This window comes from Mesoplodon bidens (genome assembly GCF_964165515.1).
Source record: "Mesoplodon bidens genome assembly, chromosome: 2".
Lineage (NCBI taxonomy): Eukaryota > Metazoa > Chordata > Mammalia > Artiodactyla > Ziphiidae > Mesoplodon > Mesoplodon bidens.
The window spans coordinates 98,848,494-98,866,031 of record NC_138177.1 but is presented as its reverse complement, the minus strand read 5'-3'; the positions used below and the strand labels follow the sequence as shown (position 1 = coordinate 98,866,031).

Here is a 17,538-nt window from a genome sequence, read left to right as displayed (position 1 = left end):
ATGATTTGTCCTTAATGGAAAAGATACACTGGGTTTGCTTTTCCTGCTCAACAAGTTTCTGCCAGCACAATCATCCATGAACTTACTGACTGGTTTATTTCCCATCAGATTTCGCACATAACTTTTTTTTTTTTTTCTAAACAATTAAATCACCTCCAGCAAAGGAAATAAAGCCATTGGGCAATGCCCAGGGGGTGACTTGTCTTATCATGAGTCCCATTACCAGAAACAGCTGACTTTATGGATGGTTGACTGGCATATTAAACACTCAGTTATGGTCTCAGGAGATCCTACCTGGAAAGTGTGGGAGAGGGGGAGCTTTTTGACAAGATGTATATGCTCAGAACCAAAAATTAATATATGATATTAATCAGAATAACAGTCCAAAAACCAAGGGACAGGACTGGGTAGGGCTTCTCTTAATATTATACCTGTACTTAAAGTTTTGGACTGCGATGATTGAGAGAATATAGCACCCAAATAAGAACTCTTCCATTAAAGAAGCCAGTGATGATCCCATTTAATGGGAATCTGGGACTGTTATGTGGCAATTTAATATTTTTCATACGACTGAATAAGTAGGCATGGCAAGTTGGATATTAAATTTAAAAATTTAGTCCATCGATTATAAAATATCAACAGAATTACAGCAGAACTACAGGAGGGATAGACCTATTAGACTTGGAGCTGCACCAATAATGAGTATGTTTGGATTTTCTTCCTTTGGGGAGCTGAGGACTATATTCCCAGGTGTTTGAGGCATAGCTGAACTATATTTAGCAGGAATGGGAAAAAAAATAACAGTATGTGAACAAATGTGATTTTAATGTTGGGCGGCCAAAGAATGAATAATAGTAAGGTTTTTTTTTTCCTTTTTTTTGGCTGACCTTTCTATACTTAGAAATCTAATTTGCCTTCAAAATCTCTGTGGGACTTAGCCAGGTGGGTCAAGCAGATCTACTCTTCAGGGTTTTGAAACTAGAATAATTAAAACAGAGAAACAGGACTGTGGGTACTTTTGTGGTAGTAATAGCAAAGGCAGTTCTCAGAGGCAGCTGTGGTACTGATGTTGGTGTCAGCACCTGGAGTCCAGTGACATCACTGTCAATGGCAGTATGTGGAAGGGGTGTGGCATCTGGTGCTCAGTAATGGTGGCAGCAATGTCTGCGTTATTAGTTCTATGGCATGGGTGTGGCTGTGATACAAGCTCTATAGTCTTGGTTTGTTCTGCCCATTTTCTGAGCCTGTCTCTACGCTTTCTGGCAATTCTGTGAGTCACAGTATCCTTAAGAATTTCCTGGTTCAGTCTGCAATTCGAAAAACTTGAATCTTCCTCACTAGCCAGAATGAGCTTAGAGAGAAAAAAATAGCTTTTTAATAACTTGTATTTTTTGTATACCCTAGCAGAGAGCTTTTTAAAGTGAGTACATCTACTACTGTGGTTTGTTAATAAATAATGTGATCCCTAAGCTTAAAATGTTATAATTTACTAAGGAATGTAAGGAATTTACATGAAATAAATACAATCTACAGCATGAAATAAAATTAAATACTAAATTGGGAACAGACTGTGTCAATCAGAAAGTCTTCCTGAAAGACATGGGATTATAGTTAATTCCTGCAGGACAGGCAGGAGATGGCATTTTGGGTACAGGGACTATAAAGCATAGGAAGGAGCCTGGATATTCACCCTGCAGAGAGACCAGCTTGACTGAATAAGTGCGTTCATGAACTGAAACCAGCATGAACGGTTAAGAGGGAACATATTATTAAGGCCTTGTCCTCTAATTGGAAAGAGAAATTCTCTTACATACGTCTTTTTTTCCAAAGTTAATAGTTTTAAACATCAGGCTAAACATTTTGCCAGGAGACGTTTTGGAAATCAAGTCTGAATTAGCCTCTTCTCTACGTGCAAAGTTCTTAGATGTTCTTTCCTGGCTGATGGGAGAAAAGAGCTGGGGCTGAGGCGAGTAAGTAATAAAACCTGAAGATAGTTCCAAATATATCAATTTGCATTCAATTATCCATTATTTTTGGAATTTAGTTTTTCTTTTTTTAATAATAAGCAGTGAACAACTAAATAATCACAGTTTTGCATTGGCAGCGTAAAGACTGCAGATTATTTCTTGGTGTCAATGTCCAGTCCTGCTCGCTGTCCTCGACTCTTAGTAACATTCTTGCTCATTAACTTCAGGATGACCTCCAGAAATAAAGATACATTTGAAAGTGGCTGAAAATAGTTTTTAAATCCAACTTCCCTGGCTTGACAGTGAAATGACCACACAGTCCGGTCACTAGGTCAAAAATCAATTACAAAACAGAGGGGGTTTTGCATTAGCCTTAGTAAAAGACGGACTCGAAATCCACAGCCAAGAAAAAAAGGCAACCATTAAAATACAGGAAATACAGTATTGGCTTTTTCTCTTGGCGAGATGGGTCGGCTGCTTTCCAGCCCCGCTGTGGATGCTCTGAAGTTCACGGTTCGCTCCGTCGCTTCTGCCCAGACCCCCGCCCCCGTGGAAGCGGTCGTAGGGTAGCCCCGCAGCCAGGTCCGCACGAGGACGCCCCCTTCCTACCTTCAGGGGACAGCGTCCCTGGCCCCACCCTAGCCAGAGTCCGAGAGTCCCACCCCTTCGCCTCCGGCAGGCCCCGAGCCAAGTGGGGATGAGCCTGGGCCCCGCGTTCGCCCTGGCAGTTCCGCGTCTGCGCAGCGGACGTGGGGCTGGAGCGGGGCTGTCCGGGGAGGCGCAGGATGCGCGGGAGCCAATGGGCACGCTCTGGGTAGCAGGGCTGGCGGCTGCGGCCGGCGGGGCGCGCACTCTCGGGATGGAGGGCGAGTGCCGGGCACCTCAGGCGCGCTCCTCGGGCCTCCCGCCTGGGGGCGGCGGCGGGGAGAGCCCGGGGGGCGACGCACCCCTCCCCGGCAGCAGCGGCTCCTCCTCCCTCCTGCAGGCCGAGGTGCTGGATCTGGACGAAGATGAGGACGACCTGGAGGTATTCAGTAAGGTGAGGGCGGCGCGGCGGCGCGTCCCGGGAAAGTTCCAAGTCAACTCCCAGAGTTGGCCCCGCAGTGCGGCGGCCGCCCCAGCGCGCTCGCTCGGCCCCGCTGGAGACTCGGAGCCGGGGCAGGGTGGGTCTCCCCCAGCTGCCCGACCCCGCCTGGCGGCTCGCCGGCTCCGGGGCTGCGTCCCGGCGGGTCCCGAATAGCAGCCGCTCCCTCGTCTGCACTTTGACCTTATGTTTGGCAGGGCCGTGGCTTCGTGGAGTCTGCAAAGTTGTGCTGTTTCACCCTTTTCTCCTCTTCCCTTCTTTGACGCGGACATTTCCAGTGACAGTGACCGAACCCGGGAGGCGGTGGCCCAAAAGTGCCCCCGCCCCTGGCAGCTTCTTTTCAGGTTCAGCCAGCCCTGAACTCTGGGAGCGAAATCACCCGAGTCTAGAGAAATTATTCTTGATTTAGTGTTGTTGCTGGTTGTGGATTGGAGACTTGGGTGGCGCCGGAGGTGAGTCTCAAGTCTAGTGGGAAGAGGCGTGAGGGAATCCCTCTTCAGGAGAAAACGGTTCGTGTGTCCAACGGGGAAGCTCCTGCGCTGCGGAGCTCAGGATTTTTCAGATAGTCACCTCCTGCTACCCAACCCGCAGACAGCGCTTTCGTTTTTAAACGTTACCCGGGGAAATCTAGGACCAAAGGGCCCTCTGAACTTGTAGGATAGTTGGAGAGAAATTGACAAGGGTTACTGGCCGACTTGTGCGTGTAGGCTGGTGGTTGTAATTTTTTTTTTTTTTGAAAAGAAAAATACCATTCTTGCGGGGCCGTTCAATGCCACTGCATCTTCTCTCGTTGCTGTTGGCAGAAGACTTGAGATGGGAACATTGTATTAATTACTAAGAAGCCTGTACAGTAGGTAAATGTTACCTTGAGCTGTTAAGTAAAGCCAACAAACTTCACCACTGCTTTATTCTGGGAAAGAAGTTAGAAAGTGAACAAGCATACTCTGACCCCAAAGAGGAATATGTAAAACTCCCCCTTTTTTTCCTTCAGGATTAAATGAAATGGTAGGAATAGTTGTATTTGGGAGGTTCAGAGAGAGTATCAGTTTTGTACCCTTGATGAAGTCACTTGACCTTTTCAATGTGTTTAAATTGTAAAACAATGGAATTGTTTACACTTTTATGTTCCACACATATTTTATGTTCAGATCAAGGACAATTGGCCAGTTCTTGTTTATATTGCCTTCTAAGATACCATTAGACTATGGTATTAGTGTATGGGACTCTGCACTGTGAATCTTCGGGGGCGGGGGGAACGGGGAGAATGTAGGGAGTGGCAATTGCATATCAGAATCATCTGGGATGGTTTAAATTAGTCATGTGGTTTCTCTTTCCCCAGATTCTCAGTGTCCCAGCCTCAACTGAGAATCACTGTTTTAATGAGCCTCTGTAGTCAGAGGCAGATTTTAGGTGAAGTTAATGAAATTTAACTTTAATTTAAATTTAACTGTGTTGTTGGCTTAGGCCTCTGTAAAATGTTGTAAGTTACTGGGAGTTGTACAGGTTCTAGGTGGAAAGGGAATGACAGGTTGTAGCCAGAAGCATTTCTAAGTTGTCGTTTCTGGTGAATTGCCTAAAGCTACCTCAGAAGAAAGGAATCTAGAACTCTATGGCTCCAATCAGTTGTTGAGATTTCTTTTCTCATTCTAAATAAAAAAATTGTTTTCTACCTAATTTTGTGTCTGTAATTTTGTGTCCTGTTTTAAAAGGATGTAAGCTGCAACACCATACTTAACCTCTGCTTTATTAAGCAGGGCATATAATAATGTGCAATATTGTATCTTTACCTTAATCTGTATGGTTGGTTTCTATAGAAGAGGGTCTTAACTTTTTCTAAGTGTCCAACACATGGAGTTATACAGCACTAGCAAGCAGGGTGGATCCAAGTGTATGGGCCCTGCCTGCTTCTATTTTAGTAAGTTGAATTTTTCAACCATTAACCACAGGTAGACAAGCAAATTTAAGAAAGTTGTCTTCATTTGGCCTACTCTCTCTACTACTCCCTTTTTAACCTGCTCCTCTGTAGAACCCTGCCACTGTCCAGCCTACCCTAAGATGGTATCAACCATTACTACCAAAGTGTACTAACCTTACCCTTTAGTACTTTGAGATTGACCATTTTCATATTCAGTTTGTATTTACAATTGTAGTTTCTTATTTCCTTTGATTATTTATGAATATATATACCGTGCCCCCATCCAGAAGCTCTTTCTTTTTCTCTTTTTTTAATGGAAATATAGTTGATATACTATATTATATTAGTTACAGGTGTATGACATAGTGATTTGACATTTATATACATTATGAATTGATCACCATGATAAGTCTAGTAACCATCTGTCACCATTGTAAAGTTACTGCAATATTATTGACTATATTCTCTACACTGTACATTACATACCTGTGACTTAGTTGTTTTATAACTGGAAGTTTGCACTTCTTATTCCCCCCAACCTATTTCCGCCTCCCTCCGCCAAACTACCAGTTTGTATCTATGAGTTTTGCTTCTGTTTTGTTTGTTCATTTGTTCTGTTTTTTTACATTCTACATATAAATGAAATCATAAAGTATTTATCTTTTTCTGTCTGACTTATTTCACTTAGCATAATATCCTTTGGGTCCATCCATGTTGTTGCAGGTGGCAAGATTTTATTCTTTTTTATGGCTGAGTAATATTCAATTGTATACATATACACAACATCTCTTTGTCTATTCATCTATCAACGGACACTTAGGTTGCTTCCATATCTTGGCTGTTGTAAATAATGCTGCAGTGAACATAGGGTGCATACGTCTTTTCAAATTAGTGTTTTCACTTCTTCAGATAAATACTCAGAAGAGGGATTGCTGGATCATATGGCAGTTCTATTCTTAAGTTTTCGAGAAACTTTCCTACTGTTTTCCGTACTGACTGCACCAATTTACATTCCCATCAGCAGTGCACAAGGGTTCCCTTTTCTCCACATTTTCACCAACGCTTGTTTTTTGTTGTTCATTTGATAATAGCCATTTGGATAGGTTTGAGGTGATATCGTATTATGGTTTTGATCTGCATTTCCATAGTGATTAGTGATGTTGAGCATTCTTTTCATGTGTCTTCTGGCCATCTGTATGTCTTCCTTGGAAAATTGTCTATTCAGTTCTTCTACCCATTTTTTAATTGGATTATTTGTTCTTTTTTGTTTTGTTTATTTTCTTTTTTGTGATTGTTATTTTATTGAGTTGTATGAGTTCTTTATATATTTTGGATATTAACACCCTTATCAGATGTATCACTTGCAAATAACTTGTCCCATTCAGTAGGTTGCCTTTTCATTTTGTTGATGGCTTTCAACTGTGCAGAAGCTTCTTAGTTTGATGTAGTCCCATTTGTTTAGTTTTGCTTTTGTTGCCCTTGCCTGAGGAGACGGATCCCCCAAAATATTGCTAAGACTGATGTCAAAGAGCAACTGCTTTTGTTTTCTTTTAGAAGTTTATGGTTTCAGGTCTTACATTTAAGTCTTTAATCCATTTTGAGTTTACTTCTTTTTTTGGTATAGAAAGTGGTCCAGTTTCATCCTTTTGCATGTAGCTGTCCAGTTTTCCCATCACCATCTATTGAACAGACTCTCTTTTCCCCACTATATATCCTTGGCCCCCTTTTCATAAATTAATTGACCATATAAGCATGGGTTTATTCCTGGGCTTTCTGTTCTTTTCCATTGATACATATGTCTGTTTTTGTGCCAGTACCATACTATTTTGATTACTATAGCTTTGTAGCATAGTTTGAAACCATGGCGCATGATACCTCCAGCTTTGTTCTTCTTTCTTAAGATTGAATTGCCTATTCAAGGTCTTTTGTGGTTCCATACAAATTTTAGGATTGTTTGTTCCAGTTCTGTGGAGAATGCCATTGGTATTTTGATAGGGCTTGCCCTGAACCTGTAGATTGCTTTGGATAGTATGGAAATTTTAACAATATTAATTCTTCCAACCCATGAGCATGGTATTGTCTTCAATTTCTTTGATCAGTGTCTTATACTTTTCAAAGTATAGTTCTTTCATCTCTTTGGTTAAATTTATTCCTACGTATTTTTTTTGTAGTAATTGTAGGTGAAATTATCTTCTTAATTTCTCTGATAGTTCATTATTAGTGTATAGAAACACAACAGATTTCTGTATGTTGATTTTTGTATCTTGCAACTTTAATGAGTTCATTTATTAGTTCTAATAGTTTTTTTTTTGGCATCTTTAGGGTTCTCTATATATAGTATCCTGTCATCTGCAAACAGTGATAGTTTTACTTCTTTCTTTTCAATTTGGAAGACTTTTACCTCTTTTTGTCTGATTGCTATGGCTAAGACTCTCAATACTGTGTTGAATAAGGGCAACCTTGTGTTGTTCTTGATTTTAGAGGAAAAGCTTTCAGTTTTTCACCACTGTATATGTTAGCTATGGCTTTGTTATGGCCTTTATTATGTTGAGGTATGTTCCCTCTCTACCCACTTTGTTGAGAGTTTTTATCATAAATGGATGTTAAATTTTATCATGTGCTTTTTTCTGTATTTTTTGAGATGATCATATGATTTTTATCCTTCATTTTGTTAATGTGGTTTATCAGTATACATTTGCAGGTCAGAAGCTTTTTAAAGAGTAGGCTCTTTGGCTTATAATTATTCCTTTTTTTCTCACAGTAGATTACAAGTACCTGGTAAATACATGTTAAGTATTTTTGTGTAAGATTCTGTGCTAAGGATTCTTTGGAAAAAAGAAATGCAAGATTCAGTTCTTGTTATCACAGTCTTGGAGTCCGGTTGGAAGATGTGACAGAAACTCTAAATGACAGTATAAATCAAGAGAGATGGAAAGTAAAAGTATTGTTCTGAGTTTTTAGATAATCCAGTTAAGAGAAAATTATGCCAACTCTCAATAGAGCACAAGGAATGCAGAGGATATTGACTTAAAAGAACAAGAATAGATGTGGAAGGTAGGAGAACATAACTGATAATTCGAAAAAAGGAAAAGAAAAAGAATAAAAAGTGAAACAATAGTGTAATAATTGTTTTAGAACTGGGCCAAAATGAGATGAGGCTTGCAAAAAAATTACCTAGAGAAAAGGATCAAACTTGTCTACATTTAAAAGAAAAAGTTCTTCTTTTTGGGGAAAAATAATATATTAAAATAAATTGCCTTTTTTAAAATTAAATACTCTAATGTGTAGAAGAAACAGCAGTTGAAACAGAGCATAGGTAAACAGGTCACAGTGAAACACTGAGATGCTTATTTGTTATTCAGTAAATTATAGCTCTTATTATTGGTCTTTTAAATGGTATTCAGGACCATAAAGTGAGATCTATATCATTTAGGATAATCAGGGAATTTACAGATGTAATTATCATCATCACCACTAGTCGACTTCGAGAAGTCATGGTATGCAGGCTTGGTGCTCAAAAGCTAGAAATAGGTAAAAATTCTTTTCAAAAATAAGGGGGAAGAAAGGAAGTTCTGGAAGGTATAGACAAGTAGGCTTCATTTCAAGCTCTGGTAAAGCTATCAAAGCAACAGAACTACTTAGTATATTTAGTATAAACACTTTGAAAGGAAGGAGGTGGTCATTTTTAATAAGAATGGTGGAAGACTAAGATTGTTCTTAGGTAAATCAGAAATATAACAATGTATATGTTTATTTGAACAAGCTTTTGCAGGAATCACTCATATTTTTGTGGAAAAGGATATTTTTGAAAGAATAATGAGCTATGGTTGTGGAGACAACCAGCTCAATTCAGTGTAGTGATGGAGGGACAATTGTACTATTCAACAATTCTCTCAAATACTTAGAAGAAGATATTGGAAGTCTGGTTATTAATTTTTCACATTTGTTGTAGGAACCATCTTTATTCAGTTCCTATTGTTTGCATCTATTATTCATGGCCATGATAAGAATCAGAATTCTCTTCCATGATTTAAATGAAGAGAGTTTAATGCAAGGACTATTTATTTATAGCATTTTGGGCAAGTTTCAGGAACAAAGAAAGGATACTGAGGCATTTAGAGACTTGCAGTAGCAAAAAGCCTTTAGCACCCCTAGTTCTAAAGGGAAGAGAGATGGAAATAGTGTTGCTGGAACCCAGTGAGAGTTGGAGCTGTGGAGAAGGGGCCATTTCCACATGAGCTGTGTTTACACAGAGCTGCAGCTAGAAATGTGCCACTGCCTGAAGTGTGGCACCAAAGCAGGGAGGAAATGGGGGTATATTCCCTGAGCTCCTCTTCTCCTGTTCTTGGATCTCTGCTTCTGGCCCCCACTAAGCAAGCTGCTCAGGTGATGACATTCATAGGGGTCAGTCTCCTAAGGGACAGAGAATAGATGGATGAGAGCTGGAAGGGTGGGGGTGAAAAGAGAGAATAACCAGCATAATACATAATACTACAAAAGTATGGAGAATAACTGGATAAAGACAGCCACATCACCACCTCCCATCCTATATGCTGTTCTATAATGTGACCTGCCACCTTCCTATCAAGAGGTGGGATCTATGCCCCACTCATTGAATGTGGCTAGGATTGTGACTGCTTTGACCAGTAGGGTATGGTGGAAATGATGCTGTGCAACTTCCAGGGCCAGATCATAAAAGGAAATGCAGGCTCTGATTTTTTTCAGTGGGACAGTGTGCTTTTGCCATGTAAGACATGTAACCTAAGGCCTCCATATTGTGAGGAAGCCCAGGCTACATTGAGAGACTACACGTAAATGTTCCAATCAGCAGCCTCAGCTGAAGTCAGGCACCATCCAGCATTAAATGACTAACTTGTGAGTGAAAATGTCTAACATGACGTCAGCCCCAGCATTGAGGCATCAGATCTCAGCTGAGGCCCCACATATAATGGAGGAGAAACAACCCATTTCTGCTGTATCCTGTCAGAATTCTTGACCCAGTAAACCAATGTGCATAATAAAATATAAAAACAAATTGTCTTAGGACGGTTTGTTATACAGCAGTGGAAACTGTACCAAAAGCTAATAGTCTGTATAACATAATCAGTCTTCCAGATTTTTGATAAATTGGAATACTGGGTTTAAAAGCAGACTATGAAATTTAATTGGGATAAATGCAAAGTCTTGAAGGAGGTTCTACTCATCATTGTAAGTTAAAATATAGCAAGACATAAGCTTAGTATTTAGGAGCAGAGACTCTGTAGCTACACTGCCTGTGTGTGAAATCCTGTCTCCACGGCTTACTAGCTTTATTTCCTTTGTCAAGTTACTTAACCTCTCAGTGCCTCAGACTTTTCATCCGTAAAATGAGGGCAAATAATAAATATGAGGATTAAATGACTTAGTAAATGTAAAGAGCTTATAAATAGTACCTGGCCCTTAGTAAACCCTCTTGAATATTGATCAGTTATACACTGCCCCTGTAGGATCCTGCTGTCCAAAAAGAACGACAGTGATGGACATGTTCCAGCTCTGTCTGTTTAATGTGGCAGTCACTGGCCACATGTACCGTTTGAGCCCTTGAATTGTAAACTAGTACATCTGAGGAACTGAACATTTAATTGTGTTTAATTTGAATTAATTTACATTTAAATTTAAATAGCCACCTGTGGCTAGTGGCTACCAGTTTGAGGAGTACCGGTCTAACCAAATTAATATTTTATTACTAGCTTGGATTATGATTACTCAAGAAATATCCTTGAATCAATGAGTGGTTTTCTACCTTGGTAATCTGTACAGAAATATATAAAACACACACACACAGTATTTACATATGTATGCATGTATGTAGTGTGGGCATATATGAATGTGTATGTATATATATACACACATATATTATGTATGTGTGTGCATGTAGAATGTGTAAGCATAGTGAATGTTTCTGTGTATGTATATCTGTAGTGTATGTGTGTATGCATTCTCAATTGTCTCACTTAAAACCTAGAATACACGATTAAAGCAGGCAAGTCATGTGTTCCCCTTTCTCTGACCTTCATACTGATCCTACCTCAGTGGGTTTTACCATTTTGATGGTTAAAAAAAAGAGGAACCGATAAAGTAAAGGAAAACAGGGCTGATCCAGGATTCCTCCCACTAGAAGCTCCACTGTCTACCATCACAGGCCTCTTAGATGTTAAGTACTCTTATATTCCTCCCAGAGGAGGAAGAGTAGGTGAGTGAAGTAGAAAGAAGATGAAAAATCCTCAACTTCTCCTGATGAATGAGCATATATGGTCAACAATAGGATTAAAACCAACAAGGAACTTGCAGGATAAGTTTGGAGACACCTTGTATAAGACCATTTTATGTACAAACATTCCTAGTGATTTTCAGTGACTGAATGATCAATATACCCAAATGACAAGGTACCTATTGAATCTGAACAAACAACATATTTTCAAGGTCATATGGAGTATTAATTGTACGATAATTTGAACTGTTCGTGCAACTTAAGTTCCATTCCACCCTCTGTATTTTAAAGGGGGAGTTGATGTCAGAAAATGGCAAAGGTATATTATATCATCTATGGATACCAGTGCCCTGATCCTTGGAATGCTGTTTTGAGATAGAGCCTTAGATCTAGTCTGGGCTTAGCAGAAAGAAGGCTTGGATCCATCAGCACTGTCTTCCATTGGCCCAAGGAGTGGGGAGGGATGCAGTAGTAACAGTCTCGCCATGCATTTGCTATCATGAAGGAGAATAAACTAAGGGTTTCACTGATGATATGTTCTGGCAACTGTGAAGAAAGGCTGGGAAGAACAAAATGTAGTTTAGCTTGGAAAAGACTTGGGCTGATTCTTTTAACAACATTTATGAAGAGTTGTTATGATCTAGGTGGATTAAATGTTTATAGTTTTGAAGGGCAAAAGTAGAACCACTAGGTCAAGAGTATGTGGAGATCAGTTTTAGGTCGGTTTATGGAATAGTTTTCTAATTGAAGGTTCACTAAAAATGCTCTGGCACAAGCTGGATGACTAACTGTCCCAGAGGAGAAGAGGGTGTGACAGTTGCACTGTCCCTTCCCGCTATTAAGAGGGAAATGAAATTTTAGCATGCTAAACTTAACCACAGGAGCAATGGAAAGCCTTAATTAGGTGGTCCTACTCATCCCTTCAACTCATCCCTACAGTTTCATTCCCAAACTGAACTATGTTTCTCCATTCCCTAATTTTTATATTTCTCTTCCCACACCTGTTATCTTTTCCATCTGATTCTCTGCTAATGATGTGATGATTTCTTAGATATCTAGGATAAAATACTAGGTCTTACCTTCTGTTTATCCCTTTCACTCACTTTCCCTGTCCCCTACATATCTGAAATGTCCCAGTTGGTTTTATCTTCTTGGTATCTCTAGAATTAGTGCCTTCTTCTCGTTCCCACTGCTCCAGCCCCAAGTAGTATATTGTGTTTACATTTGAGAACCATTAAAATATCCACACAAGGTCTTCTTTCTTCTGATGTTTTGCCTGTAGTCTGTCCTGTGTGCTCACAGAAAACTGATGTTTCCAGAGCACCCAGCTCTGAACATAAAGAACATATTGTCACATTGTGTCATTCAAGGCTCTTGGTGATTAGGCTACACTGTGGCTCCCCTCACCTCTCTCTCTCTCTCTCTCTTACTCTCTTTTGCATGCGCGTATGTGCACGTACCTTAGTACTCAAAGTATGTTCCACGAATCTATTGGATCACCTGGGAGCTTGTTAGAAATGCAGTTTCAGAATCCACTCCAGAACCAATGAATCAGAATCTGTATTTTAACAGGATTCCTCAGTGATTTATTTGCACCTTACAATATTACTGTTGGGTCAACAAAAAAAATCCTTTCTGTTATTTACGGCCCGTTGTAAAGCGACTTCTTCCTTAAGAGCTTCTTCATTCTCCAGCTAGAACTAATTTCTTCCCACTCTGTGCTCCCCATAATAGTGTTTTGAATCTCATAATACTTAATACATTTTGCCTTATAAAGAGGTATTTGTTTCTCGTCTCTAAAATCTTAATTGCTTGTCTATCTCCAATAAATTAAATTCCTTGAAGGTAGAAGAGTAGGAAGTCTAAATGTTAATGGAATAAATACATTAATGAATGATATGGCCTGTGCCTTTTTTCATATATATGGACACAGTTATTGCAGTAATTTTCCAATCATCTGTTTTCAGTAAATTCAGTTTGTATTGTATTGGTCTTTCCAATCAGGTTACTAGATCAAATAGAATTTAAAACAAATTTGTCTTGACAAATGGTGAGTAAATATTATTGATGGATGACACAGAGCTATGTTAAACGTCAATTCTGGACAATAGCTCCTATTTAGATTTCATTAGAAGAAATAAGCACAAAGCATAAGAAAACCCAAGGGAATCATTTAGAAACCTTCTTACTTGGGAAAAATAAATCCTTTGAAGCCAATAGTACCTGTCTCAATCGGGGGCTTGGTTGCAAGCAATGGAAATCAACTCTGGCAGGAAAGGAATGAAATAGTAGCTCACAAAGTAGATTTGAAGGCTGGAAATGCAGATGCAGAAAGGGACAGGCACTAGCAGAAACTATACCCAGTGTTATGGTTGGAAACAAGATTGGATGTTGTATAGCCAAAAGAAGAAAAAATCCATGAGAACCTCTAGGAAGAAGAACTATAGAGTTCTTTTGTGCAGATAGCATTATTTTATTTATTTATTGGTCAGTGGCAATGGGGAAAATTATTACAAGTATTTTGGGAAAATAATGTTAAAAGACTTCAGATTTGAACTTAATAAAATATATTCTATTGGGTTTTGAAGGTGGAGTTTTATTTTTGCATTTTGGGGGTTCTGATAGGATGCTCTAGTATAACTCTGAGAGCCTGCTAGTTTTGCAAGTGGCTAGTGTGATCAAAAGGAAACACAGATTCAACAGTTATGCAGTTGTAGTGTTCAAATTTATTTTATTCATGTATTTTTTAATTGTATCCCACACTTTTCAAAGAGGATGTTAGACTAAAAGTTAAAATAAACATTTTTAGTCACTTTAAGAATATACTTTAAAGTTGTCTCAATAAACAAATGGAGAGTTATTTGCTTGAAAGTTTTGTCTATTTTAAACAATATTTGAATAACTCTGGCACTTCATATATCCAATCACGCTGGATAATGCAGTGCTACTTATAGTATTAATAAAAAAGGATGTAGTTAGACAATCAAAATTATTAGCAAATACTTATATAAAAATCAGTAAAACACATCTGTGATAAAACAGAACAGAAGGTTAAAGCAGTAGTTTCTAAAATTGAAACAAATAATTTTTTTGGCCTTGAGAAATGCTTTGGTATAACATACCCCTTTTTAATTGTTTTTAACTAACTTTATTGAGGTGTAATTATATACCACAAAATTCACCCATTTTGGGTAGATGATTTTTTGTAAGTAAATTTACTTAGTTGTACAACCATCACTGTTAACCAGTTTTAGAACATTTTCATCTTCCACCTCAAATCCATCATGCCATTTCCAGTTAATATCCATTTTTACTCCCAGCCTTAGACAACTACTAATCTGTTTCCTGTCTTTATAAATTTCCCTTTTTGGGACACTTCATATAAATGGAATTGCACTTTTTGTGTGTCTAGCTTCTTTGATTTAGCATAATATTTTATTCTTTTAAATCATTGCTTAAAATTTTTGATATAAGAAATAAAAATTTCATTTTAAAATGAAAAACAGAGATTACTCTTTTACGATGAAACATTAGGAATAGAAATTCTGTTTACAGTTAAAATGGAAACCTTATTATGTGTGACCAAAAACTAAAGGCAAACTCTTGGTATGTGAGTTTTCAGAACTGGGGGAAAAATTCCTATTTTGTTCTTTGTATTAACTCTGAGAAGGTTAAGTGTGTGTGTCTGTGTGCATACATACGTAATACATATGTACATATATATTTATATGTATTTAACCTGGTTGAAAGTTGAGTGGTATTTTTTTTGTTAGGTTTCACTAGATAATGTGGTAGTACAAACAGCCTCAAGATCTTAGTGGCTTACCTGCAATAAAGACTTCTTTCTCAGGTATGTACCTGTCAACTATGACTGAACTGAGAGTCTGGTCCAGGCTTTGAGTCTGCTTCTTGTGTTTTCTTTATTTTGGGATCAAAATTAAAGGAGTGATGCTAATTGGGACATGTCATTCCTATGGCAGAGGGAAAAGAATATGAGCACTGGTGGAAACAGGCAATGGCTTCCAAATCTTCTGCCCAGACACACGACACTGTCCAAAGCAAGTCACTGGTCAAATTAACTGGGGTGGGAAACTTATTTTCCTTCCATAAGGGGGCACTGAAAGTTACCTGGTAACTGACCAGGAAGTGTATTCCTTTCATAGAAAGACAAGGGGTTATTGGGAACAATCATACTGGCTCCCACAGTGGTTTTGTGGCAAAATCATATGCAAATGGGATGTTGAACCTTTCTGAATAAGGAAAACTAATTTTTCTATAGAGTGTTAAGTACAAAAAAGAAAAAATTCCACTAGATAAGAAATTACCCAAGCATAATTGAGATAAATGGAAAGGCATTAGTCATGATTAATAACCACTTATTGGTTAATGCTCATGAATAGTCTGAGTAGGATCATACAGATCCTTAAAAGCCTCTAGCTGTGCAACAGATATCTTACTTTGGATTTCAGGTGCAACGTTCATTTATCGTGGAGTTCTCCCTTCCCTTTTTTCAAGACCTATAAGATAAAAATATGAATACTTAAAATTCTGCCACAGTAAACGTCAAAATGAGTTTCACTGGTTATATCTTCATCAAAGCCTGTGTTCTACCCATTTGCCCCCTTTCTGGTCTCCCAACATCCTAAGTCCTTTTCTGCCTTAGGCATTATTGGTTCCCCTGACTGGAATGCTCTTCCGTCAGTGTTTTTCATGGCTGGCTCCTTCTCACATCACCTCCTTAAAGACACCTTCCCTGACAGCTCTCTCAAAAGCATTCCTCTCACTTCCTGCCTTAACCACTTACTCCAGCAATTCATTCTACTTTATCTGTTTATCCCCTGTTTATCAACATTTATTTATATCTGGACTTATCTTGTTTTTCTATATTTTTATTTGTTTATCATCTGTTACCCTCCCCCCTAACTATCATGTAAGCTTCATGAGAGAAGGCACCATGCCAGCCAGTCTTGGCCACTGTTGTATCCCAGCCTAGTGCTTGATACATAGTTGACATTCAATGAACTTTTGTTAAATGAAATAAAGGTGCTATAATAGGTGCTTTTTGTGTGTGTGCATGGGTGGTGGTGATGGTAGTGGTGGCTGAGTCTTGGCTCTTCCAATTAAGAAATAAGTGATTTGGGGAGAATTATTATTATCCCTATGGTACAAGCTTATTTATCTGTAAAATTCAGGTGATGATAATTGAGCTTTCTTTCATCAGATTGTTGAGAGGATTAAATGAAATAATGCAAGTGTATGGTGCTAAGGTGCATCCCTGGCACTTAGAAATGTTGGTGGCTGCTAACTGATCAGGGAGTTGGTTGCCGAAGGTTGGAGCGGCTGTGGCAGTTTCTTAAAATAAGGCAACAAAATGAGGTTTTCTGCATCAGTTGACTCTTCCTTTCACAGATGATTTCTCTGTAGTGTATAATGCTGTTTGATAGCATTTTACCCACAATAGAACTTCTTTCAAAGTTGGAGTGAGTCCTCAAACCCTCCCTCTGGTTCATCAACTAAGTGTATCAGTTTATGTAATATTCTAAATCCTTTGTTGTCATTTCAACAATCTTCACAGCATTTTCACCAGGAGTAGATTCCATCTCAGGAAACCACTTCTTTGCTTCTCATCCATTCAAGTTTTATCATGAGATTGCAGCAATTCACTTCATCTTCACACTTCTAATTCCAATTTTCTTGCTATTTCCACCACATTTGCATTTAATTCCTCCACTGAAGTCTTGAACCCCTCAAAGTCGTCCGTGAGGGTTGGAATCAGCTTCCTCCAAATTCCTGTGAATGTTGATATTGTCACCTCTTCCCATGAATCGCAAATGTTCTTAGTGACATCTAGACTGGTGAAATTCTTCCAGAAGATTTTCAATTTCCTTTGCCCAGATCCATCAGAGAAATCACTGTCCATGGCAGTCATAGCCTTGTGAAATGTATTTCTTCAATAATAAGTCTTGAAAGTCTTGAAAGTCCTTAATCCATGGGCTGCAGAATGGATGTTGTATTAGTAAGCATGAAAACATCAATCTCACTGTATATCTCCCAGAGCTCTTGGGTAACCAGATGCATTGTCAAAGAGCAGTAGTATTTTGAAAGGATTTTTTTTTTTTTTTCTGAGCAGTAGGTCTCAACAGTGGGCTTAAAATATTCAGTAAACCATGTTGTAGACAGATGTGCTGTCATCCAGGCTTTGTGGTTCCATTTATAGAGCACAAGCAGAGTCAATTTAGCATAATTCTTAAGGGCCCTAAGATTTTCAGAATAGTAAATGAGCATTGACCTCAAAGTCACCAGCAGCATTAGCCACTAAGAA

General features: G+C 38.8%; 1 protein-coding gene across 6 annotated transcripts in view; it reads left to right on the top strand.

The window, feature by feature from the left end:
• Positions 1–2,719: 2,719 nt before the first annotated feature.
• SNX7 (sorting nexin 7) overlaps positions 2,720–17,538 on the top strand; it is a 99,657-nt gene continuing 84,838 nt past the window's right edge. For 2 of the 6 annotated variants that reach the window (XM_081223678.1, XM_081223675.1), the window contains exon 1: positions 2,725–3,006. In XM_081223678.1, the coding sequence (XP_081079804.1) occupies positions 2,767–3,006 (240 nt within the window). In that variant the 5' untranslated portion in view covers positions 2,725–2,766. Of the gene's footprint in view, positions 3,007–17,538 lie in introns of all 6 variants that reach the window. The other 4 variants (XM_081223679.1, XM_081223677.1, XM_081223680.1 and 1 more) reach the window with 4 other exon arrangements.